The sequence below is a fragment of the Chlorocebus sabaeus genome, chromosome 27 (assembly GCF_047675955.1).
Source record: "Chlorocebus sabaeus isolate Y175 chromosome 27, mChlSab1.0.hap1, whole genome shotgun sequence".
Classification (NCBI taxonomy): domain Eukaryota; kingdom Metazoa; phylum Chordata; class Mammalia; order Primates; family Cercopithecidae; genus Chlorocebus; species Chlorocebus sabaeus.
The window spans coordinates 2,746,442-2,771,194 of record NC_132930.1 but is presented as its reverse complement, the minus strand read 5'-3'; the positions used below and the strand labels follow the sequence as shown (position 1 = coordinate 2,771,194).

The window sequence follows — 24,753 nt, the reverse complement described above, 5'->3', positions numbered from 1 at the left end:
AAGAACGAGAGGAATCACATTACCTGACTTCAAATTATACTACAGAGCTATAATAGCCAAAACAGAATGGTACTGGCATAACAACAGACACATAGGCCAAGGGAACAGAAGAGAAAACTGAGAAAATAACTCATACATCTACAGTGAATTCATTTTCAACAAAGGTTTCAAGAACATATACTAGGGAAAGGACAGTCTCTTCAATGAATGGTGCTGAGAAAACTGGATATTCATATGCAGAAGAATGAGATTAGACCCCAATCTCTTGCCATATACAAAAATCAAATCAAAATGAATAAAGACTTAAACCTACGACTTCAAATTATGAAACTACTAGAAGAAAACATTGGGGAAACTTTCCAGTACACTGGATGCACAAAATTTTTTATGTGATATTGCATGAGCACATACAACCAAAGCAAAAATGGACAAAAGGGATTACATAAAGTTAAAAGCTTCTGAAAAGCAAAGAAAAGTAAAAAGACAACCCACAGAATGGGAGAAAACATTTGCAAAATATCTATACGATAAGGGATTAATAACCAGAATATATAAAATGCTCAAACAACTCTATAGAAAAAAAGACTAGTAATCTGATTTAAAAATGGACAAAAGATCTGAATAAACATATCTCAAAAGAAGACATACAAAAGACAAACAGGTATATGAAAAGGTGCTCAACATCACTGACTATCAGATAAATGCAAATCAAAACTACAATGAGATATCGTCTCACCCAAATTAAAATCTCTTATATCCAAAAGACAGACAATAACAAATGCTAGCAAGGATGTCAAGAAAAGGGGATCCTCACCCACTATTGGTGAGAATTCAAATTAGTGCAACTATTAGGGAGAACAATTTGGAGGCTTCTCAAAAAACTAAAAGTAGACCTACTATATGACCCAGCAATCCGACTGCTAGGTATATACCTAAAAGAAAGGAAACCAGTATATAGAAGAGATATCTGCACTCCCATGTTTGTTGCAGCACTATTCACAATAGCCAAGATTTGGAAGCAACCCAAATGTCCATGAAAAGATGAATGGATAAAGAAACATATATGCAATGGAGTATGATTCAGCCTTAAAAAAGAATGAGAGCCTGTCGTTTGCAACAACATAGATGAAAGAAGACGTCATTGTGTTATGTAAAATAAGCCAGGCACAGAAATACAAACTTCTTATGTTCTCACTTATTTGTGGGAGCTGAAAATTAAAACAATTGAAGTCATGGTGATAGAAAGTAGAGCAATGGTTGCCCATGTCTGCCAAGGGTAGTGGTGGGGGAAAGCAGGATTGGTTAATTGGTACAGAAATATAGTTAGATAGAATGAATAAGATCTAGTATTTGACAGCACAACAGAGTGACTAGAGTCAACAATAATTTGTTGTACATTTAAAAATAACTAAAATTGTTTGTAACACAAAGAAAGGATAAATGTTTGGGGTGATGGATACCCCATTTACCTGATGTGATTATTATGCATTGTGTGTCTGTATCAAAATATTTTAGGTACCCCATACATATATATACCTGCTATGTACCCACAAAAATAAAAGAATAGAAATAGCAAATGACTTCATTTTTAAAATGAATGCAATATCTAACAGACAGGTGCCAAATTCTTCAATGCAATCAAATTCACAAATTCACTCACCTAAGCAGCCTGATTGGCCGCTAAATAGAAAACAAACAAATAAGAAACCATAAATAGAAGAAGTTGAAAAGGTAGCTAACATGTTCATCTATGTTAAATACCCCGCTGTAATTAATTTTAAAATTAACCTTCCACATATTCATCAGGCATCAGGCAGGTTTGATTGTCTGAATTTTCCTCTGGAAATTGACTGCAATCTGTGTCTTCAGGCCACTGTAGGCCCACAATCCCAAGAACAGACTCACAGCGTTCTTTAGAGTGCTCACACAATGCTCTAGATGAACAAGAAAAACAAAACATTAGAAGCAGAATTAGCTCCATCTGAGACAGATGTTATGAATTTATGTCAAGTTTTAAATTCTGTGTGTGTGGCAGGTATAGTGGGTGTGTGGATATAAAAGATGCACATATATATAATAGGTATTTGGGAAACCAAAACAAGGAATATCTCTGTAAAGAGTATACATTCCAGCACCACACTTTCACCAAAAGAAACTTTATTGCAGAAATAGCTCTAAAGATGTTTCCAGGACACAGATTCCCTTCTCCACATTGCCTTTCTCATTCTCTCTTCTGTCTTTGAAGCAGACACATTCTCCAACGTTTTGTTCCAAACAGGGAAGTCTCCAACATCACTTTGGATAGTTTACCACCAAAGTCATTGAATCTATTCATCAACCTCATCCTCAGAGATCTCCCTCTCTGCAGACCAGCCCTGTGAGCCATCTCATGTGCCACCCTAGCTTGCCTAAGGCATTGCCTCCCTTACTTCAGCTTCCATCAATATTGTTGAAAAACTTAGGACTCCTCCCAAACCCACTTATGTTGAGCTCGAGTCAGTTAAAGTGTTGGTTTTTTGTTTTAAAGAAATGATATACTAAGTATTGTATCATGCACTTTCAGGGGTGTTATGTCTTTTGTCCCCAGAATATTTTTAGGTTAAGGTATCAGCGTGCCTCACAGAAGATTTCTTTACTTCTTTTTTACTTCTTATGGAAAAAATTATGATTTTTGTCTCAATATAGTACTAAGAAATTAGTTACATAGTTAAAAAAATAAATTAAAAAAAAACCTAACCAAAGTAAGTTCCTAGGCCAATACTCTCTTAATGGACTCAAATGCATGCTTACGTCTCAAAAGTTTCAAATTTTGTACTTTAATTCAACCAAGTTCTCATTTTTAAGGTAAAATGGGAGACAGATCTTCCAGAAAGGCCAGCTCCAGTCTTGCCCAAAACTGGTAGAGAAAGTGTAACAATCAAATGAGGAAGTTTCAGAGAAAATTCTTTCTAGGTTTAAGTCTGGACAAAGCTCAGCATAACTCAACACCAGGAATTTGGGGTAAAGATAAAGCCGTGGTATTCCTATGTTAGGTCAGAAAAGATGGAAAGTTCAATAGTTGATAACTGTCTGTTGAACTAACTAGCTTTGTTGCAGATTTATAAAAAAGGTATGTAACTCAATTGTGGCTGCTATTTTAAATTAGTCATATTTATACAGAAGACTGTATATTGCCTAACTCTACCACTTCCTATTTTTTTCCGTAAAATGGAAATTACAACAATACACAGCAGCACAACTCCAGGGGGCGCTGTTCTTATCATAGTCCTTATAGTGCCTGCGCCGTAGGCAGCACCTCTGATGATACACACCTCACTCAAAAGGTTATTTTGAGTACACTCCTAACAATCCTCAAGTATTTAGCCCATTGTAAGGACTTGATGTCAGATTTTTCAGTCTCATAGCTAAAATATTCAATGTTAAAATTAATAAACAGACCTAGCAAAAGCAGGCAAAAGCAACAACGTATCACTTTATAAGCTTATTAGCATATTATTCAAAAATTTCTTATAAACAAATATCAAAATATAAAATTCACAGTGATAGACACTGAAAATGAAAGATGTATGGGTGAACCTGAAAAAAAGAAATAAAGTTATCTAAAAGAAATTTACCAAAATTTTGATTGAACTACACTTCACGATCATGCTTGTCTCAGGCATTTTAATATGGAACTTAAGCCCTGAAATTATAAATTATATCTGGATATAAATTCACATTTCCATTTACAGCAGAAAGTGCTGCTTTAGGGAAATTTTTATCTACATATGTAAAGAAAGTCAAATGCCAGAAATTGTTAAGCACTATTAATAGGAAATTATTCACTATCACTGACCTTGCTTAGCAAAAGTGAAGATTTAGAAACAGCTTTTTAACATAAAATTGGTAGATATTTTATTAGAGATACTTTTAAAAGTACTTAGCAGAAATTTTCAGAATTATTTCTACACCAGCTAACATTTAGTTTTATTCTCTCTATTGGTATAATTTGTTCAGTCCCCCAAGTCATTTTGAAATTTTATTATTTCCTGTCCTGTCTCTATAGATGCCCTTACTTTGTCATCCATTTGGTATTCAGCATATAATTTATTGTTTTCTCTTCTGTCCACTATATTAATAGTACTGCTTAAAAACAAAAACAAAAACAAAAACAAAAACTCTGTATGACTTCTGATCCCAACATGTGGTTTCTGCAGTTGCTACTCACATTTAGGCCAGCACATTTGTATACCCACCCCTTGAGGGAAAACAGCACTGAAGAGAGTAGTAACTCACTTCTGAGAGTCATCTTGTATATGCAAACCCTCTAACTACAATGCCTACCACATGGCACAGCAAAGGGACAGACTGCCAAGAAGCTATTGTGTTCCTGTGCTATTATCATAGCTATTGTCCATTCAGCGTTCACTACAATGAATCAGAAGCCCTTTACATTCATTTGATCTCAAAACAGTACAATCCAACAACCATTACTATCCTTTATTGTACATGTAAAGGAACTGAGGCTGAGAGAGACTCAGGAATCTGTCTAAGGGCTACCCAGAAACTAGAGAAGGGTCAAGATTTGAACTCAAATATGGACTCTGGAACAATACTCTTGACACCAGAATATCACTCATATTCAAAGTTCAAGCTGCACTCTTGAAATAGTGCATCTTATTTCATTCAAACAGGCAGAGAAATGTCAGCAATGTCCATCCCTGTCCAATCTGTAAGGCTGGCACAATGTCCTGTGTCATATCTCTAACAAGTGCTGTCAGAGTGCAGCATTTTAAACACATCAATGTTGCCAGAAAAAGAGGCAGATATATCCCTTTTCTACTAACATAGTTTTTTTAAAAATACTTTTTAATACAACAGAATGAAATACCTCTGAATTTATTTGACTAAAACATATAAACTATCATCAAAGGATGTTCATACCTCTCTTGTTTGGTACTTTGTTAATGAATTCTGACTCAAATATTCATTTTACAACTTATACTTCTTTGTCTCACTTGTTAAATATGAGGTATTTGTTAAATGCAGAGCTCTTTAGGGAAATTTACTTTGTCCAAATTCAACTAAGTCTTCACCCCTTGGTTCTCTCTGAGGCAAAATAAGGGACTGGGGGAGATCCCATCATATTACCTGCAAGGGGGGATACGCTGGCCTGTATTCACATCACACTTTGGTACCAAAATGGTGCAAGCAAAGAACATGAGGTATTTATAACAGTTGGTTTGAACAAGTGCAGGGAAAAGAGAAGACTCCCAGCTGATGGATGCTTCCTTTTGAGTCCTGTGGCCAAGGTAATTTGGATAACTTGTACTGTTGTAGGGCAAATTCATGCAGAGTTCCAATGTAATTGGTTCACATTGACCTAACAAAGAAACATACATACAAATATTTTTAAATTTCACATATTAAAACAACTTCTTTAAGTTTTACAAAGTTGAAATCTATTTTATTCTCTCTTTCTTTAGAGTAGCTAAGACTAGAATGCTAGTAGTATACAACATTTTTTATGGGTATTGAAAATAAGTAAGTTGATTAGTGAAGTGCCCTGGCCACTAAGATTCATTTCTGCATATGTAGTTGCTAACACTATGACAATATCGTGCTTTAGAAAGTCCTTCTTTATTTTTCCCCTTGGCTCATCTTATATAAAGATGACTCTCTTTCATCATTCCTTTTATTGACTCCAATTCATCTTCTTCTGATTTACTCATTACTACTAAAATAGGATAGCCCCATCATCTTCACTGTCACTAAACTAATTAATGAATTTGACTAAATAGGCAATTACATAACTTCTGTCTATATGTTTTATTGTTGATCAATGTGCTTAAATATAAGGCTACAAGATTTCAGGGCAAGAGGAGGCTCAGATCTGTTGGATATTTCTTGCTAATGAGACAATATCCGAATTCCTTAGCTTGAAATCTGAGGCTATTTTATACTTCAACCCTAGCCTGACTTTTCAGCTTCATTGCCTGTGATTATCCAATCAACAGTATCTCTGCTGTAATAAAATCTATTCCCTTATGACACCAGATATTTTAAGAATCGTATATCTTTGTGCACCCTGTTTGCTCCTCTCTTACCTCCTTTTTTATAACATGCTCATAATTATGTCCCCAAAGGTGGTCATGGTTCTAGCTGCCAGGTGAATACAGCACCTGCTGCCTGGATTAACCCTTTCCCATCTTCCCTACCAAGCTAATTCCTCTGTGATCTGGAAGACTCAGCACAAATACCTCTTCCAGGAAACCTTCCTAGCCAACCACTCTTCCCATTACTACTTCCAGAATGAGTCTCTTCTGAGTGCAATAGCATCGTAGGCACATACCCACCATATGCTCATTGCATTCTGCCATATTCTTTATTTACTTACTTGCCTCCCCCACAGAATCCTGAGATTTTTGTGAAATGAGACTTTATCTCTTGATCTCAAAGTCTACACCTAGCACAGTGCCAGAATGAAGGGATGAAAATGTATCACGGACTATCCTAGGCACTGTAAATGTAAGAGTAATGGGAAATATTGTCTCTGCCACTGAGAAACTCCACAATCTCGATAGGAAAAAGGATGCATGTGCTGGTAGCTATAGCAGAATGTGAACAGGCTAGGATAGAGTTTGCATGAACTGAACATTTGTGTATCCCCCATTCATATGCTGAAACTCTAACCTGCAATGTGATAGTATTTGGAGGTGGGGCCTTTGGGAGGTGATGAGGTTTTGATGAGATCTAGATGAGGGTGGCATTTATATGGGATTAAAGTCCTTATAAGAAGAAGAGACTAAAGCTCTCACTCTCAGCCATGTGAGGAAATGCAAGAAGGCAACTGTCTGCAAACCAGGAAGCAGCGTGTTACCAGAGACCAAGTCTGCCAGCATCTTGATCCTGCACTTCCAGCCTTCAGAACTGTGAGAAATAAATGTTTGTTGTTTAAGCCATCCAATCCATGGCATTTTATTGTAGCAGCCTGAACATACTAAGACAGACATATTGAACAAAATGGTAGAAGTCCAAAGGGAAAAGGTAGAGCAAGAGTGACCTGGGAAGCCCTCTGATATGGTCTGACTGTGTCCCACCCAAATCTCATCTTGAATTATAGCTCCCATAATCCCCACATGTTGCGCGAGGCACCCAGTGGGAGATCACTGTATCATGGGGGCGGTCTCCCCCATACTGTTCTCATGGAAGTGAATAAGTCTCACAAAATCTGATGATTTTATAAGCGGTCTCCCCTTTCACTTGGCTCTCATTCTTCTCTTATCTGCCACCATGTGAGACGTGGCTTTCACCTTCCACCATGATTGTGAGGCCTCCCTAGCCACATGGGACTGTAAGTCCATTAAACCTCTTTCTTTGGTAAATTGCCCAGTCTCGGGTATGTCTTTATCAGCAGTGTGAAAACAGACTAACACTCCCTCCAAGGATAAATGTGGTTTGGGCAGCTTTGGGGGAATATAGCAGAGAGGCTCCCAGCTCTCTCTCTGTTTGCCGTAGATGTGCCACATTCCCTGAGGGGGGAGGCAAGCAAGTAAGTGTCCTGGTAAAATTTGCCCAGGCAGACCAAAGACCCCATGCCTTATTGAGAGTGATAATTCAAATTAAATTTAATTATTTGACTAAGAAGTGGTATCCGTGCAAATAGATTCGCAATAAGGACTGGGCTGAAATACTAAAACATCTCCAGGACTACTTCTTAATTTAAAGAATCTCAGGGTATCACAGATACTATATTTATAAGGAGGCTGACGTTGGCTGGATAAGAAAAAAAGATGGATGAAGTGTAATATGACTCTCAGTTTCCTGAAGAAGACACAACACTGCAAAGTTGGTATAACCTTGAGGATGAGTCAGAGTGGAGAGAAGAGTAGACAGAAGAGGTTTGGGGTTGGTCGGTTCACTTTATCCTTTCCTGTGATTTGTGAAGGAGGGGTTGGACATTATGGACTAAATGTTTGTGTTCCCTCAAAATTCATATGTTGAAATCCTAACCTCCAATATGGTGGTATTAGGAGGTGGAGCCTTTGGGAGGTGATTCAGTTATAAGTACAGCCCCCAAGAATGGGATTAGTGCCCTTATAAAAGGGACCACAGAGATCTCTCTCACCCTCTTTTCATAGTGTGAGAATACAGTGAAAAGTCGGCCATCTGCAGCCAAGAAGAGGGTCCTCACCAGAACCTGACCATGCTGGCAACCTCATCTCAGACTTCCAGCCTCCGGAACTGTGAGAAATAAATGTCTGTTGTTTATAAGCAATAATGATTTGTTATAGCAGTCTGAACTAAGACAAGAAGTAACATTTAAATATTGTGTTACAAGATTTTAAAGTGCATGTTTTTCATAATGATAAAAACACTACAAAGATGCAGAAAGAAAAAGTTCAACATCTTTCCACTCCCCTTTCTGTCACCTTCCCTGCAAGCCAACAGAAGGCTTTGAATGCTTCCATACCTTTCCCTTGCTCACATTTATGCATACATGCCTTTGTGTTTACTTTTGCCAAAGCAGAAGCATACCATTCCTATCACCCTTCAATTTGCTTTTGTTGCTTATTTGTCATGACCATCTTACAAGTCAGCACATGCATCTCTAACTGTATGCTTTTTTCCTGATATCTTTAATATACTTAAAATTTTATACAGTTGGTACACTTACAGATATTTTTGATGCAGTCCTTTCTTTCCTTGGGTATACCCTCCCTTTCTTTCTTTCTCTACCACCCCATCAAGGTTTAACTTTTTATTGATGTATTTCATTGAAGATTATTAATAGAACACATCACATGAATAATTTTTCTCTTTCTTATATGTGGAGAATGTATCACTTTTGATTTGGGTTAAGATACAACTTTAAGTGTTTAGGAGCCAAGGAAGAGGAAAGGATTAAGTAATGACCATACATTATTCTGGAGATCTTTATTGAATGCGGTAAGGTTTATTGGATCTTGAGTTTTATTCCTTCAAAGGCATTCTTCACAGAATGCTAAGCAAGATAAACTCTCAATATACCTGTCAACCCCAAATTCTATGATTTATGATATCAATAACCTTTTTTATCTTAAGCATTAGGCTCACGTTTGAGCCTGATTTACAATCGCCACTAGAGGGAGATCACATCACAAACGTGAGGATATTTTAAGGCGGCAGAACTGTGTTTCTGATGTAAGTTTGATGTAGTACCCAGTACAGTGTCCTGAACACAGATGAGGTCTAATAAAGATCTGTCAAAAATAAAAATAAAAAACATCCTGATGGAATCTCAATGGTATTCCACCTCTAAAAGTCTGAAACAAGATTCATTCAATTCGACCTAACGATGGGATTGTTAACTCAAGGGTGTTATATCCTTATGATGTGATATTCTGAAGTTACTAGAAATCATGTATTAAATGATGGTCATTTACATGAAAAATATGACTTTTCTACATCTAGCAGCATATATAATCATGTTCAAAAATTCATCTTTGCCTCAAACTCTAAATGCCTCTTTAATATTATTATTTTTAATAGTTTGATATTATTTTAAGGTGAACATCCTTATAACTACCTCCCAGGTCAGGAAACTGAACTCAGGCAGATACTGCAGAAACCTTCCATATATCTCATCTTATCTCAACCGTCTCATTTTCCCACAAAGTAACTAGTGAGTTTTATCGTTATCACTTCCTTGTTCTTCTTTACGTTTTTTTTGTTGCTGTTGTCGTTGTTTTGTTTTTTTTTGTTTTGTTTTGTTTTTCTTTTGAGATGGAGTCTCGCAGTATTGTCCAGGCTGGAGTGCAGTGGCACAATCTTGGCTCGCTGTAAGCTCCACCTCCCAGGTTCGTGCCATTCTCCCACCTCAGCCTCCCAAGTAGCTGGGACTACAGGTGCCCGCCACCACACCCGGCTAATTTTTTTGTATTTTTAGTACAGACGGGGTTTCACTGTGTTAGCCAGCATGGTCTCGATCTCCTGACTCGGCCTCCCAAAGTGCCGAGATTACAGGCGTGAGCCACCACGCCCGGCCTTCTTTATAATTTTATTACCTAAGTGTGTACCACCCCTGGATATTGTAATTGAGGCTTGCCCATTTTTTGAAACTTGTCCTGTCTTTTAAGTCTCTGATAGTCTTTGGTTTCCTCCTCCATTCCTTTGATTTTTCTTTATAATTTGACTATGGAAGAACCCAGACATTTGACTTGTAAGCTATATAACAGCTTCTGAATCTTGCTTATCACACACTCCTGGTGAAGTTAAACATGTTCCCCATCCTCTCTATTTCTGAACCGTGGCAGCTGAATCAACAGGAATGGACTGGGCTTCATTCCACTGGCAAGACTAGAGGTGGCTGAGTTCTTCTTTCACCAGAAGCCACATCATTCTGATTTCCCTCTTTTTGTGATGTTAGCAGCTGTAGATGCTCCATGTCTTCATTCATTAATTTAATGTGTTACCAAATGGTAATATTCTATTCAATCTTTTTTTCACTTATTAGAAAATGCACATGGAGATGCTTTTGTAAATACATCATTCCTCTCCTCTACTATTTGCTCCTAATCTGTAACCGTTACGGTGATTGGCTTCTTTACCACATGACTACACCATTTATCCCTACCAGCTGAAGCTTGCAAAGAGAGAGCAGGAAATTGCTAGATCCTTAGGGAATTATTCAAAAAGCAAACCTGTTCATTTCTTCCTTGGTGTTGAGTAAGGGGGGAAAATGCACGAGTAGGCACAGAACTAAAGGTTGATGAACACTATGGGAGGCTTGAGAGAGGGCCTGGAACATGACAGCCATGCCTGGATTTCACAGCCATGGTCAGCATGGGCTCAGGGAGGCAGGAGAGACATGCCCAGGAGTCACTTTTGCAGGTTCTCCCCATTGTCTGGATTGCATAACGGAGAAATGATGAATTAGTCCCTCCATACCAGAATGAGGGGAATAGCATTCCTTCTCCTACCCTCAAAGGCAAGGACACTCTGTTATTTTGCCTCCCAACATGGCACAGAAATGTTAAAGATGCTGGGTTGTGACTGGACATAGCAACACAGGCTGCTAAAAGCTATTTCTTGAAAAAACTACGTATCATCAGAAATGCGGTTTTTAGGCTTTTATAAAAAGCTGTAGGCACTTCTGTGAATTTAAAATAAGCTTCTCCACTGAAAAATGCACATGGGAATACACAAACCTTTTCATATTCTATTTCAGAGTTCTCACATACTCCTGCAGCCCAGTCATAAATAGGCACTAGAGCAATACATTCTCAACCTTGGCTGTACATTGAAGGCATCTGCAGAATTAAAAAATACTGATGACTGGGTCCCACCCAGTATATCTTTAGGGACCATTAGAAAAATCACATAATATTTTATGGGATGGCAATAAACAGAGTCTTCAAGGACAAGAATCCTGGTAACTCCATTGAGAAGCTGTCTCCACCAGACAGAGTATCTACTACATTCTCCAAACTCACGTTTTCCTTTGGCATCGAGCAGACTAAGAAAGTACTGTTCAGTTGTGCCTCAGAAGCTGAGTAATGCTAGTCTGTGATAGTGGTAAACATCTTCAAGTAATAAATCATATTTTCAAGTGTATGAAGGATTTTCTGAGATGCCACTTGTTTGTCTTTACAGAGACCTAAGTACGCATATATCATCTTGAAGTTCTTTGAAAGATCAGGAATAACATTTTGACTTTCAACTGCAAGTTAGGCACATATGCCATTTTTAATTACACAGGAGTAATGAGAGCGAGTGGCTAGCCTAGTGCCTTTCACTCAGAAGAGAGAGTGTGCAAAACATTTGCTGAATATATGTGGAGAGAAGTTGGCAAGAATATACATGGTGAATGAGGAAGCTGTGAGACAGTGAGGCACTAGGGAAAATGAGTGTATTTAATGAGCTTAAAGAGAATAACAATGTAGAATACATGAGTGGGAAGATGACGATATGTTCTCCCACATTGAAAAGTGACTTCCAGGAAACTAGAAGCCTGTGTCCTTTCTCCACCACTAGAAAGCCTACCACCCATCCCGATACCTGGAACATCATGTACACACTACAAATATTGGTCAGGTCTATGAGTTAAGAGTTATCCAGTTGCCTTTCCTACAACTTATTCTTTTGACAGGAGACAACATAGTTTTGAATATTCAAAATTTGAAATATTTCAAATATAGAGAAAATAGGATAACACACACCCAGTTACTTCTTACCCAAATTTGACACAGGCTAACATTGCCTCTTCTGCATTTTTGAGTCTAATAGTAAGTGTCATTCCATGTCAAACAACCCCCAAAACTTTAATAATAAACACATGTCTTTGAGATGACGCTGTCACTATTCAAATTGAAGGAGAAGTAAAGAAATCGCTCTGAAAATGTTCCACGGCAGATTGAGAGATGAGCAAAATGAAACAATGGAAACAGTGGCCCAAATAAGTTATACGTGTATACACACACACACACACACACACACACACACACATATGCGTATCTATAGGTATGTTCTATTTAAATCAGTTTCTATTTACATCAGTTTAGAGGAAGTAAAATGGCAGCTTGAGTGTGTCGACTTTGTGGTTTGACTAATATCTACTGTTCTCTTATATGGGAAATGGAGGAGGGGTGGGCATGTGCTTCCAGGCAGAGTTATTAAATGCCACAGTCAGTCCTGTCAGTCTGGGTTTTTAATTAACTGCCTGCCTACATCCTCTTCCCAGCCTCCTTTTTTCACTCCCTTGAGACTCCGTAACAGTTACAGAGGTACTCACTATAAGCTCTACAGTGACCCAGAAAGGTCACGAGGTAAAATTAGGACCGCAAAACTGTACCAAATGCAAGGACTGAGCCTTTCAGCATCCCAGCTTCCAAGGCCCTTGGACTGAGAGGACATATGTTAAGAAGTAATGCCCTGGCTGGGCATGGTGGCTCACTCCTGTAGGGCCAGTAGATCACTTGAGGTCAGGAGTTTGAGACCTGGCTGGCTAACATGTTGAAACTCCATCTCTACCAATAAATAAATAAATGAATAAATAAATAAATAAATAAATAAATTAGCTGGGCATGGTGGTGTGGGCCTCTAATCCCAGCTACTCGGGAGGCTGAGGCAGGAGAATTGCTTGAACCTGGGATGCGGAGGTTTCAGTGAGCCAACATCACACCACAGCATTCCAGCCTGGGTGATAGAGCCAGACTCTGCCACAGGAAAAAAAAAAAAAAAAAAAGAAGGAATACCCTCTTGCCAACTGAAAGCTGACTGACCTGCTTCTAAATTTCTAATCCCAACCTGAAAACACAGCCAAAAGTCCATTAGAAAATGTAAAAGAAGTGAGTATAATATGAAAACAGAGCCCAGTAGTCAGAAATCATTACTAGAAATCAGTTGCTGGGGATTTTCTGATTCAATTTCCCAGGAGAGTCCCTAGGGTGCTCTTTCACTTCCACCCATTCTGTCTTCCCCAAATAACTCCTCCTCCTGAAAGTCATTTTAGAGCCACCTGTTTACACCATTTGGAGCTGTTACACTGTCACCGAAACAAATTAGCATAATGGTTCCAAAACCATTATAGGTCATCAGAGTTCCTGGAAAAGCGAGAATAAATTTCATTAAAAGAACTGACTGTCTGTAATCTGAGCACTTTGGGAGGCCCAGGCAGATGGATCACTGAGGGTGTTGAGCAACTGTAATTCCAGCTACTCTGGAGGCTGAGGCAGAAGAATCACTTGAACCCAGAAGGCGGAGGTTGCAGTGAGCCAAGATGGCGCCACTGCATGCACTCTAGCATGGGCGACAGAGTGGGACTGTGTCTCAAATAAAAAGAACAGACTGCCAAAATTGTATGTGGCTATTTCTATGAACTTCATATTTGCTTCTTTGTTACAGTTTCCATTTTTGAAGCTGTGCTTTAGAAAGGAAGAAAGATAGCATCTGCCTACAGATGGAGCCAAGAAAATAATTCAGAGAAATAATGCTGAGTTGAAAGTAATGGTAATGATATTAAGCAATGCGAATTTACAGTCATTCACAATGACACATTTGTTTCTGATTGAAGTTAATTAAGACCATTTGGTTTCTTTTCTGCTACCACATGCAACCTTTTAAAAAGAAAAAGAAAACAGGTACACTTTTTTAGCGGGATTCCAGACTTCGATATTTGAATGTCAATGCAGAAGAAAACTGCTGAGTGCATCCCCTGATGTGGTGATTGCATTTGTCAGCTGTTGTACTTACTACAGTTATTCAGACTGTTGTTCGGGTCACAGAGAGAGCTACCACCACACGAATCAATGCAGGCAATGTAGAGGCATCTTTGGTCTCCTTCTTGACATGGAGTCTGACCTACAGAGGGAGGAAAAGGCACATTGGCTTTCATCATCTGCAAATTCCTTACCTAAGGATCTAAAGGATCAGGAATGTCTGGTGGAATTGAGGAATAACACAACTTTAATTTCCTTCCAATTTCTCCAAAAGTATTGAACATAGGTTGAATAGGTGCTTTCTGGTAACTAAATACAATCCAGGTGTTCCAAAATAGGAATGAAGAAATAAGAGACAAATTACACTACAAACAGGTTGTTGCATTTAATGGAAAAAAAATAGTGCTTTCGTTTTACATGGGTGCCAACACTTGATTACAAAATAAAATTCAAGAGATTTGAGGGAGGGAGAACGTTATAAAAATGTTGAAATTCTGAATATTAATTGACATTTGTTTAAGACTCATTTGCTCCCAATTCTAGTCTCCCTCTAAGTAAAATGCTTTCTCTAGTAGTAAGTAGGGCATCAACACCAATACAATAAGGATAATTTATCATAATACAAGTGTTATGCAGCTGTTACCCATATTTTCAATATGTCCTTGGAAAGTGTCATCAGCCTAGCTGTGATGACTTGAGAACTGAGTTTCTTGTTTCTAAGTGAATGACAGCAGTAATATCAATGTTTGCCCTAATGATTTTTCCTTAAGGGAGGTAGAGAGGAAACTGCTTTTCCCATTGATTTCCTGGTCATTTATAGATTAAATGGGTAAGGTAATAAATTACTGTCCATTCTGTCTCTCCCCCATTATGATCAATTACCTTCAGGCATGTCATCTGGAATCTAGACAACCTTGCAAGGCACTTTTAAGTATAAATAATAGTATATGTGTACATATAATCATTCTTATCTATAATTCTAAGACAATGTTTATTACACTGGAATATTTATCCTTTCCAGTACCACTAGTATGCAAAATAATATACCACAGCCTTGCAGAAAAGAGATGTCACTCTTTTTTTAATGTCATCAGGGTCAAAATTTTTTCTCAAAGCAAACCTAAACAATTTCTGTAAATTTAGGCTCTTAAGGAGATTTTATTGACATCATGCATTCATTATTTTGGCAAATATTAAGTGCCTGCCATGTGACAATCTATGTGACCAGCTAGGCACTAAGCATTAAAAGACAAAATGGCATGATACCTCCTTGGAAGTGACTTGTGCTCTGATAAGAGGTATGATCCTGAACAAAACCTTCTGATGCTATGTGATCACTGCTTTATGAAAGACATATTTATTTTTATTTATTTATTTTTTTCATAGAGATGGGGGTCTCGTTATATTGCCCAGGCTAGCCTCAAACTCCTGGTCTCAAGTAATTCTCCTGCCTCGGCCACCCAAAGTGTTGGGATTATAGGCATGTGCTACCACACCCAGCTAAAATACATTTAAAGAGCAATAGAAGTCAATGAGACCAGTGTGGGGAAGTTTCTCAAAGGACTTTTCCAAGTCATGATAAGAGGAAAAGATGGGTTTCCCAAACTGAGAAACAGCACATGCAAAAGGCCTAGAATAGGGAGGTGCACAGGTCAAAGTAACTGGAGCTTCAACCACTGAGAAAGGGGGTGAGAGAGATGAGAAAGGTAGGCAGGGACAGAGCCTGAAGAGTTTCAAAGGCCTAACTCTTCAGCAGGACCCAAAGTTTCAGAAGAAGCAGCCCCTCCTTCCCTTCCCAGCCCTGTCTAGAGAACAAGCCTGCAACCCATGCTGACAATTACATAGTATTTAGTACCAGGCCCCCTTTCGTTCTCAGCTCTCTAATCACAGTAGTCTGCCTTCTCTCATGGTCCTCCTACACATGCCTAGCACCTTCCCACCTCAGGAATTTTGGTCAACCGGTGCCTTGTGTCTCAGTTGCTTTTTCAAGCCCCATTCCTCTTGGTTAACCCCACTCATCTTTCAGGTCTGAGCTCCTGGATCTCTTCCTCAGTGAATTTTTGTCTGAGGTGCTTTACCAGGGCATGCCCACTATTAATGGCATCCAAGCACCCTGAATTTCCCTTCTTAGTCTCTGTTGCTGCACGGCTAGACACTGACCTGCATAATAATTCGTAGCATGCCTATGTTCCCCAGGAGTCTGCAAGCCCCATCAGCTGTTCTGCTTGCCACTGAATTCCCAGGGGATGGCCACACATAAACACCACAATATACATTTTTTAAGTTGAATTAATTAAACAATATAAAGATACTAAAATTTTACTTTTAAATCTATTTTATCATATGACTTTCTTACATCTCACACATGCAAGGAAATAATCTACAAAGTCTGCCATTTCATCATGAAAAATCCAAAATTATTTCAGAGTTGAATTATACAGAAAGGAAGAAGAGTTTGATGCAAAGGGAAGGGCTCAGTTGATGTGCACACAATAAATTACGTTTAATAAAGGTATTCCTTCTAAATTTAAAAACTGGTAAAACAAACACTCTTTGTATATTATTTTTATGTAATAAGTCTGTGATTGAAAAGCTCTCCCTTCAGATCTTGGGCACTTTTCCATTAAAGTTATTCTAATGATCAATATGCATTATGACAAAACTAATTTACCTATAGGTGACCAGTCTCATTGGCTGATTATGAATATACACAGCACAAGATATGCTTTAATGTAATAGCCATGTAATAAAAGCTCACATATATTGAGTTTTCACCATGTGCCACCACTATGAAGTAGTTATCACTATTCTGAGTGTACAGACACACAAACCGAGACCTATACGGGTTGTAAGTGTCTTGCCAAAAATCACCATAGTAGACCGAGGCTTGATCCCGGGTATCAGGGCTGCAACAACCATGTACTTAACAACTAGGCTGTGCCTGTGTAGTATACACAAATGTGATTTTTGAGTCTAGGGATATTCTTACCCAGCCCCTACTGAGAAGCTTCCACACATATTAGAGCTTAAAACAATCTGTGTAGAACTTTCTTTTCTGACAGGCATAAATTACATTTAAAAAACAATTTATTGGACCTACTTTTTCTTTTTGAGATTCACACACAGATATCAAATCCTTTTAAAGTGTATTGCTTGGTAATAAGAGGCATTAAACTGCTTCTCTGAACATGATTATTTTAGGAAGCCATTGCACTTCCTTTCAGAAGCCAATTTCTTCTCACCGGAATCTAATCTGATTTAATTGGATGCTATACACTACACTTCTCTCTTTATCACGGCTTTTCCCATAGAACAGTTAAGTGAATTTGACCATGCTGTCAGGTGTCTCACCTGAGGAATGATTTTCAGTGTAAGTTGCTTGAGAATTATGTTTAGCACAAGAAAGCATTTCCTGGCTGACTAGGCTGTGAGAACTAGTGTTAGGCAATCTGGGATTATTTACATGGGAATCCTACTTAAGCAATTTCAAATATTTTTCTTTGTTCCCAAGCAGAGGACCACGAGTAAAAGAACGTTCTGGGGTGGCGGGACACACTTACTGCCACTGCAGTTCTCCTCATCACTCCCATCCTTGCAGTCCTCGTCGCCGTCACATCGAAATGTGCTGGGGATACATTGTCCATTTCTGCATTCCACCAGACCCTGGCTGTGACAGGCTAGGAAGGGTCAGAACAATATTCACTTTATTTATTAATTCTTCTCTCTCAATCTGCACATCAAATAAACAATAGCCATTTATCAGGCATCGCTAAGAAACAGGGTGTTCTGCATACACAAATGAACATATCATGGATTTTATTTCTAGAATTTTTCCTGCCTCATTGAACAGCACTTACCAAAACTTAACTTTTTCTTGAAAACTGCATGATTGTTTTCAGTGATGGAAGTATCATGATCCTACTTACTAATAAAAACGACAATTTGTAAAGGGTTCATTATATGGCAAGAGCTGTGCTAACTGCACTGTGTATATAATCTCAAATTCTCACATAAATCTTGTAAAGTAGATATTATCATCTTCGTTTTACAGATGAGAAACTAAAGTTTACAGAGCATAGTACTTGCTCAAAGTCCCATGACTAAGAGCTACAGCCAGAATGTGCAGGCAAGCTTTTTGGACTCCCAGTCCAAATATTTCATTATTTATCTACTTAACCTCATAAGCCAACAAAATAGTATATGGGAAAGAACTCGCATAGTAACTAACACCTAATAAACACTTCAACACTTGTTTATGACAACTGATATTTGAAAGGGATGGCCTAATATCCATTAACCTTCCAATTCCTATGGGTTTTCTAAAGTCTATACCTATTGTCTTTTAGAGTATCACAAACCCGTGGATCATGTGACCTTAGCCTTCACTGACTTACTAATATTATGACCTCTCTTTTCTTGAGTCAAGGCTCCACACCAGAAGTGTTCTATCTGAGCACCACGTCCTTGCTTCTCCGAGATCTAGTGAGATACAGTCCACTCTGTTCCACTGTGTCCACTAAGCAACGACTCGGAGGACATTCCACTTCAAATCCATTTTAGGGAAGAGGAGAGCTACACATTGTGACTTTTTATATGACTTTTCTTATGTCAAAATAAAAAATATGTAATCCACATTTCTATTTTTGCCTCAAATTATAAGCCAATTAAATATTCAATCTTATATATAAAATCAACTTTCTTAACTTTTACTAGACACAAAAAGATGAAATGAAAAGTATAATTAAATATGCAAAAGAACATATCACATTAACTCTTTCAGGTCAACTGCATTCTCTCTTAACACCTGACAGCTTCTATTCAATCGTGTATATTATTCTCTAATGGGTATAGTATATTTTCTAGGGGGAAAAAGTGTTAATAACCTTACTTGTTATTAGTTTGAAGTATAACAACTGTCTGAAGATTTTCATTCACTAAGAAACACAACAGTCTATAAATTTATATTATCACTACGTTCTCTCTCTGTCTCTTTTTTTTTTTTTTTTTTTAAGATGGAGTTTCACTCTGTCACCCAGGCTGGAGGGCAATGGCTTGATCTTGGCTCACTGTAATCTACACCTCCCTGGTTCAAGCGATTCTCCTGCCTCAGCCTCCTGAGTAGCTGGGACTACAGGCACCTGCCACCACGCCCAGCTAATTTTTGTATTTTTAGTAGAGACTGTTGGCCAGGTTGGTCTTGAACTCCTGACCTCAGGTGATTCACCCACCTCTGCCTCCCAAAGTGCTGAGACTACAGGCATGAGCCACCATGCCCGGCCTATTATACTCTCTCTGTGTATCATCATATGAACATTAAAGTCTCTCTTCTCTCTGGTGATTCTTTCCATGTTCTTCCACAAAAGGCCCCTGAGAACATGTTAGGGCACTCCTGCAGGGAAGCTTAACTACTCATATATTGTGTGCAGAAGAAAGGTCCCCCATTCTGTGGGCAGAGCATCACCTTTGACAAAGTCACAGAAGCACAAAAGAGACATATGGAGCAATGAGAGAGAAAACAGACACCCACTTGGCTAGATCAGCCAAATGAAGCTTGGAGTTTTGTGGGGAGAGGTGTGGAAGTCAGATACACTCCATTGCTATTGTCATCCCACCACTCGGTGATCTTTACAGGCAAAACCAAAGTATAAGAATCTTTCCCTTGGAATGCTGTGTATATAGTGAGTCTTAAGTACAGTCCTCAACCTTGAGTACAGCCTAGAGAACCAGAAATGGAAAAATAAGCAAAACAAACGTCCTCAGAGCACTCACAGCAGTTGACCTCGTCGGACTTATCCACACAGTCGTGGTCACCATCACACACCCACTCCGTGGCAATGCAACGCCCGTCCCCGCAGCGATGCTCTGTTGTGGGATTGCAATCTGGAGAAATGAAAACTCACGAGGATGCAGAGAACCAGCGTGATAAACAGGCAGGATTGTATGGCTCCCGGTTCCCATTGAAGAGAGTCTGTTCCAATGGCTCCAATACCTTCAATAACATTTCTACAATAGGTCTGGCCCAATTAAAATTCCACGCCATCCCCACGCATATGCCCCACTGACCACCATCACCGTGGGGTAAGATGGGTCTGCTTTTCAGATGAGTAACACTACTCTAGCTGTCCCAGGACCCATAGTTTGTTCTTATTATTGTTGGCTTTTGTTTTCTTTAGTTGTCATTTTCTTTCCTTATGAAAAATTCATGATTTCTACCTTGGTTCAAAAAGCAGAACTGTGATTTGTGTTTCACAATGCAGCTAGCGGATTTCATGTATATGTAACAGATCTCTCACGTTTCTAGGAATTATAACTTACCTGTCTGGTAAATTGGGAAGGCAGGTATCTCCTTGTCATCTCTCCTGATGCTAAGCTTAAGTTTTTAATTGATTATCTTTTTTTTGAGACAGGGTCTCTCTCTGTCTCCCAGGCTGGAATGCAGTGGTATGATCATAGCTCACTGCAGCCTCGACTTCCTCGGATCAGGTGATCCTCCCATCCCAGCCTCCCATGTAGTTGGGACTACAAGGACATGCCAGCATGCCTGGCCTTATATCCAAAAGAACTGCTAAGTAAGCCATGCAAAATATTTATGTTATATTCATGATTCTTTTTAGCCTGGACTTCAACTTTATATATTTGTGAAAAAGAACTAAGTGATAAGTTCCCTCTCACAAAGGGCAGAATCCATAGGATGCTTTGCCATGAGAGGTGGTATACCCTGAATATAAGCAGAGTTTTAGAAGATGTATGTGGATTCACGAATAATAGATTCCATGAGAAAGTATGATAAGTCTAGTAACAGTGCCATGGTCATAGACAGACTTCTGGAGTGACCATGGATCTTAAAGGGTATTTTGGATCAATAGAGGAAAGTATAGGGAGGACATAAGTTTGAGAAAAGAAGAAAAGCACAAGAGGTGCTTGGGCAGGAACCAGAAGAGCAGAGGGAGCCAGGGCAGAGGCCCGTCTGAAGGAAAGCGATAATTATTGCTGTTAGATGGAGACAACCGGCATCCGAACACACAAACTTCACGACAGCCTGCTATCTTCAGAGGAATTATGTTGCCTGTTAATACCATTTTTTCTCACATGCTACCTGCAAGTTGGCCCTCTCCACTAACCTATCCAACTACCAAACGACACTCACTCATTTTCAACCCCCTGCATTTTCCTAATTATCTCACTGGTAAAGGGAAGGGTTGAATCTGATGATCTCTAAGGCCTCCTGCAAGTGTAATTTCTGTGATCTATATAATTACAATTTCCTCTCATCCTTTGTCTCAAGGCTAGTTAGTCCCAGGATATATCCCACATCTGAATGTAAATTAGTACAGTCATTATGGAAAACAGTATGGAGGTTCTTGAGAAAACTACAAATAGAACTTCCATATGACCGAGCAATCCCACTCCTGGGCATATACCCAAAGGAAAGGAAATCAGTATATCAAACAGACACCTGCAACCCCATGTTCATTGCAGCACTACTCACAATAACCATGATATGGAATCAATTTGTGCCATCAAAAAATGAGTGGAGAAGAAAATATGGTACATCTACACAATGGAATACTATTCAGCCATGGCAAAAGAATAAAATCCTGTTATTTGTAGCAACATGGATGAGCCTGGAGGACATTATGTTAAGTGAAATAAGTCAGGCATAGAAACAGAAATACCGTGTGCCCTCACTCATATGCAGAGTTGATCTCATAGAAATAGAGAGTAGAACAGTGGTTACTAGAGGCCATAAGGGTATGGAGGAGGAGGGGTAAAGAGAGATTGCCGCCAGGTGCGGTGGCTCATGTCTGTAATCCCAGCACTTTGGGAGGCCAAGGCAAGCGAATCACGAGCTCAGGAGTTAGAGACCAGCCTGACCAACATGATGAAACCCATTCTCTACTAAAAATACAAAAATTAGCTGGGCGTGGTGGCACGCACATGTCGTCCCAGCTATTCAGGAGGCTGAGGCAGCAGAATCACTTGAACCCAGGAGGCGGAGGTTGCAGTGAGCCGAGATAGCACCGCTGCACTCCAGTCTGGGTGATGGAGCAAGACTCCATCGCAAAAAGAGAGAGACTGCTTAACTGACACAAAATTACAGCTAGATAGGAGGAACAGGTTGTAGGTTTTTATAGCACTAGATGGTGACTATAGTTAATGAAAATTTATTGCATATTTTCAAATAGCTAAATGAGAAGATTTTGAATGCTCCTAACACAAAGAAATGATAAATGTTTGAGGTGATGGATGTACTAATTACCCTGATATGATCATTACATATTGTATACATGTATTAAAATATCATGCTGTATTCAATAAATACGTACTATTATTAGTCAAAATAAAATAAAAATAAAATATTATCAGAAAAAAACAATAATCCACATCTATCTAGTCACACAGGAATGGTTTGTACACACACGTTTTAAAATATTTTTACAGATACAGCAAGTGGCCACGAGATGGTGCCCCTAGAAACCACTAGGTTTCCCAGAACCGGGTTATTCCTAACAGTCATGATTCTAATGCCTTCCTCTGACCACATCCCTGATCCTTTCCAAACATTCATTTTGATGTTTTCTAATGCTGAACATTGTCTCATATCATTTGTCCAGGGTGTATCCTCATCCCCGTTTGCCCTTTTGTTCATGCTGCGAAGTTCCTGCGTCACTCAATAATATGCTACCTAAAAATTCTGAACCTAGTCACAAAGCCAAAAAGGTAAATGAGCAAGAGGAATTTTGCTGATTTTAATTCATGAGATGGCATTCAGAATTGAATATGACTCTTTTAAAAGTGAGTTTATTCTTTAAAAGGTAAGATCAGCATGTGTACACAAAACCAATGCATCATCCTAATGCTGGGTAGCTGCTGCATAGGTAGTCCTTGTACTATTTGGGGATTAAATAGAGGAGGGGACTTCGGTCACATGTACTAAGGGAATCAGGCACAGACAATATATCTACCCTCAAAGTTTGCTCAAAAGGCCAAAATCTAACATAAGCCACTGGCTCTAACCAGAGGAGAAACAGAACACATTTGAGGAGAGGAAAAAAACTATTAATGCATTAACAACCTTTACCAGTCTTCCCATTCCACTTCTTAAACATTTTCTTAATATGATTATTTATGTATTACATTTACATGTAAGACATTACTGAGGACAGTGATTGAACAAACTTCTTCCTTCTAAAACACAAGAAACCAATCATTTTGTAATTTTAACTGCTAATCATATTAACACATAATGAACTATAAGTTTCTGGTTATAAATTTCTGTGATTTTTAAATTAAAACCTTTGGGGAAACAATGCTACTTACCACAGTTTTGCTCATCGCTCAAATCCCCACAGTCATCATATCCATCACACACAAGGCTGTAATTAAGGCACTTGCCTGTGTGACAGTGAAACAGATTCTCACTGCAGTCTGCAAATAAAAGAAGCCACCAATGTGTCATCAGAGCCATATAGAATGCTACTGTAGTACAATATTTAACAAAAGCCAGTCATGGAAGGGACACCCTAATGGTAACCTGGCCCATACCTATTGTTTAATAGGTGAGAAGGTGGCAGACAGAGATACAACAATCTGTTCAAGGCCATTTAAACAAGTGGCTCCCAAGCCAAGTGATTGTATCACTTTCTGATGTGTTTCTCTGACTTCCATTTTATGTCACCTGAATGATCCTTAATTGTTAAAGATGAGAAAAGGCATTCTGAATTCACCATCATTCCTAATGAAGTTCCTGTTCATGTAGAATAGACTTTAGTAACTCTTATGTTTTCTTTAGAGTTGAAAGTCTAGGTTTGTCAGTAGTAAGCATAAACATAACAAATAAAATAAGTCATTTAGATTATAGAGTTGTTATTTCCTTTCACATAAACATTACTGCTTAAGCCTATTGAGTGTTTCATAATGTAATCCTCAAATAAACAAGTACCGTCCAAAGACAACGGTGGCAAGATGAGAAGCGCTATGTAATCTCAGGACGCTCATAGTTTAATGTTGAAATGAACAACGTTCAGGGAAAATGGTTTCCTGATTTTAATAAGAAAACAGTCTTGTCCTTCAGTAAACCAGAACTCCTATCCTGGTTCTGCCATCTACTAGCTGTGGGACTTTTAGCGTGTTATTGTTAATTCAAGTCTAGGAGTCTGTGAACTGATCTATGAAACTGGGACAAAATCAGCCACTTAACAGGGTTTGAAAGAGGAGAGTTTAATGAAATAGTGTGCATAAGGCAATTCGATGGAAAGAGAATGTTCTTTTCAAAAAATGGTATTGGGATAATACTAGAAAAATATTTACAAATTATATATATATATGATAAAGAAATTTGGATATCAGGAGTCTCTAAAGAACTCTTACATTCAATAATAAGATGAAAAATAATTCAATTACAAATGGTCAAAAGACTTGAATAGAAAGTCTTCATGAAAGACATAAAAACACATGAAAAGGTGCTTAACATTATTAGTCATTAAGCAAAGGCAGTGGGGGGTGAGAGGGCAGGGCAAAACAAAAGAAAAAAAAATAAGCTAAGGCAAATTAAAACTACAAGAAGATATAACTA

General features: G+C 38.5%; 1 protein-coding gene across 3 annotated transcripts in view; it reads right to left on the bottom strand.

Annotated features, from left to right (window-relative positions):
• CORIN (corin, serine peptidase) overlaps positions 1-24,753 on the bottom strand; it is a 278,248-nt gene that overhangs the window by 79,115 nt on the left and 174,380 nt on the right. For 2 of the 3 annotated variants that reach the window (XM_073012425.1, XM_008017472.3), the window contains exons 7-12: positions 23,499-23,606; positions 19,947-20,057; positions 17,738-17,854; positions 14,212-14,319; positions 5,131-5,362; positions 1,789-1,934 (exon numbers count right to left, since the gene is read on the bottom strand). In XM_073012425.1, the coding sequence (XP_072868526.1) occupies positions 1,789-1,934; positions 5,131-5,362; positions 14,212-14,319; positions 17,738-17,854; positions 19,947-20,057; positions 23,499-23,606 (822 nt within the window). The remainder of the gene's footprint in view (positions 1-1,788; positions 1,935-5,130; positions 5,363-14,211; positions 14,320-17,737; positions 17,855-19,946; positions 20,058-23,498; positions 23,607-24,753) is intronic. The other variant, XM_073012424.1, reaches the window with a different exon arrangement.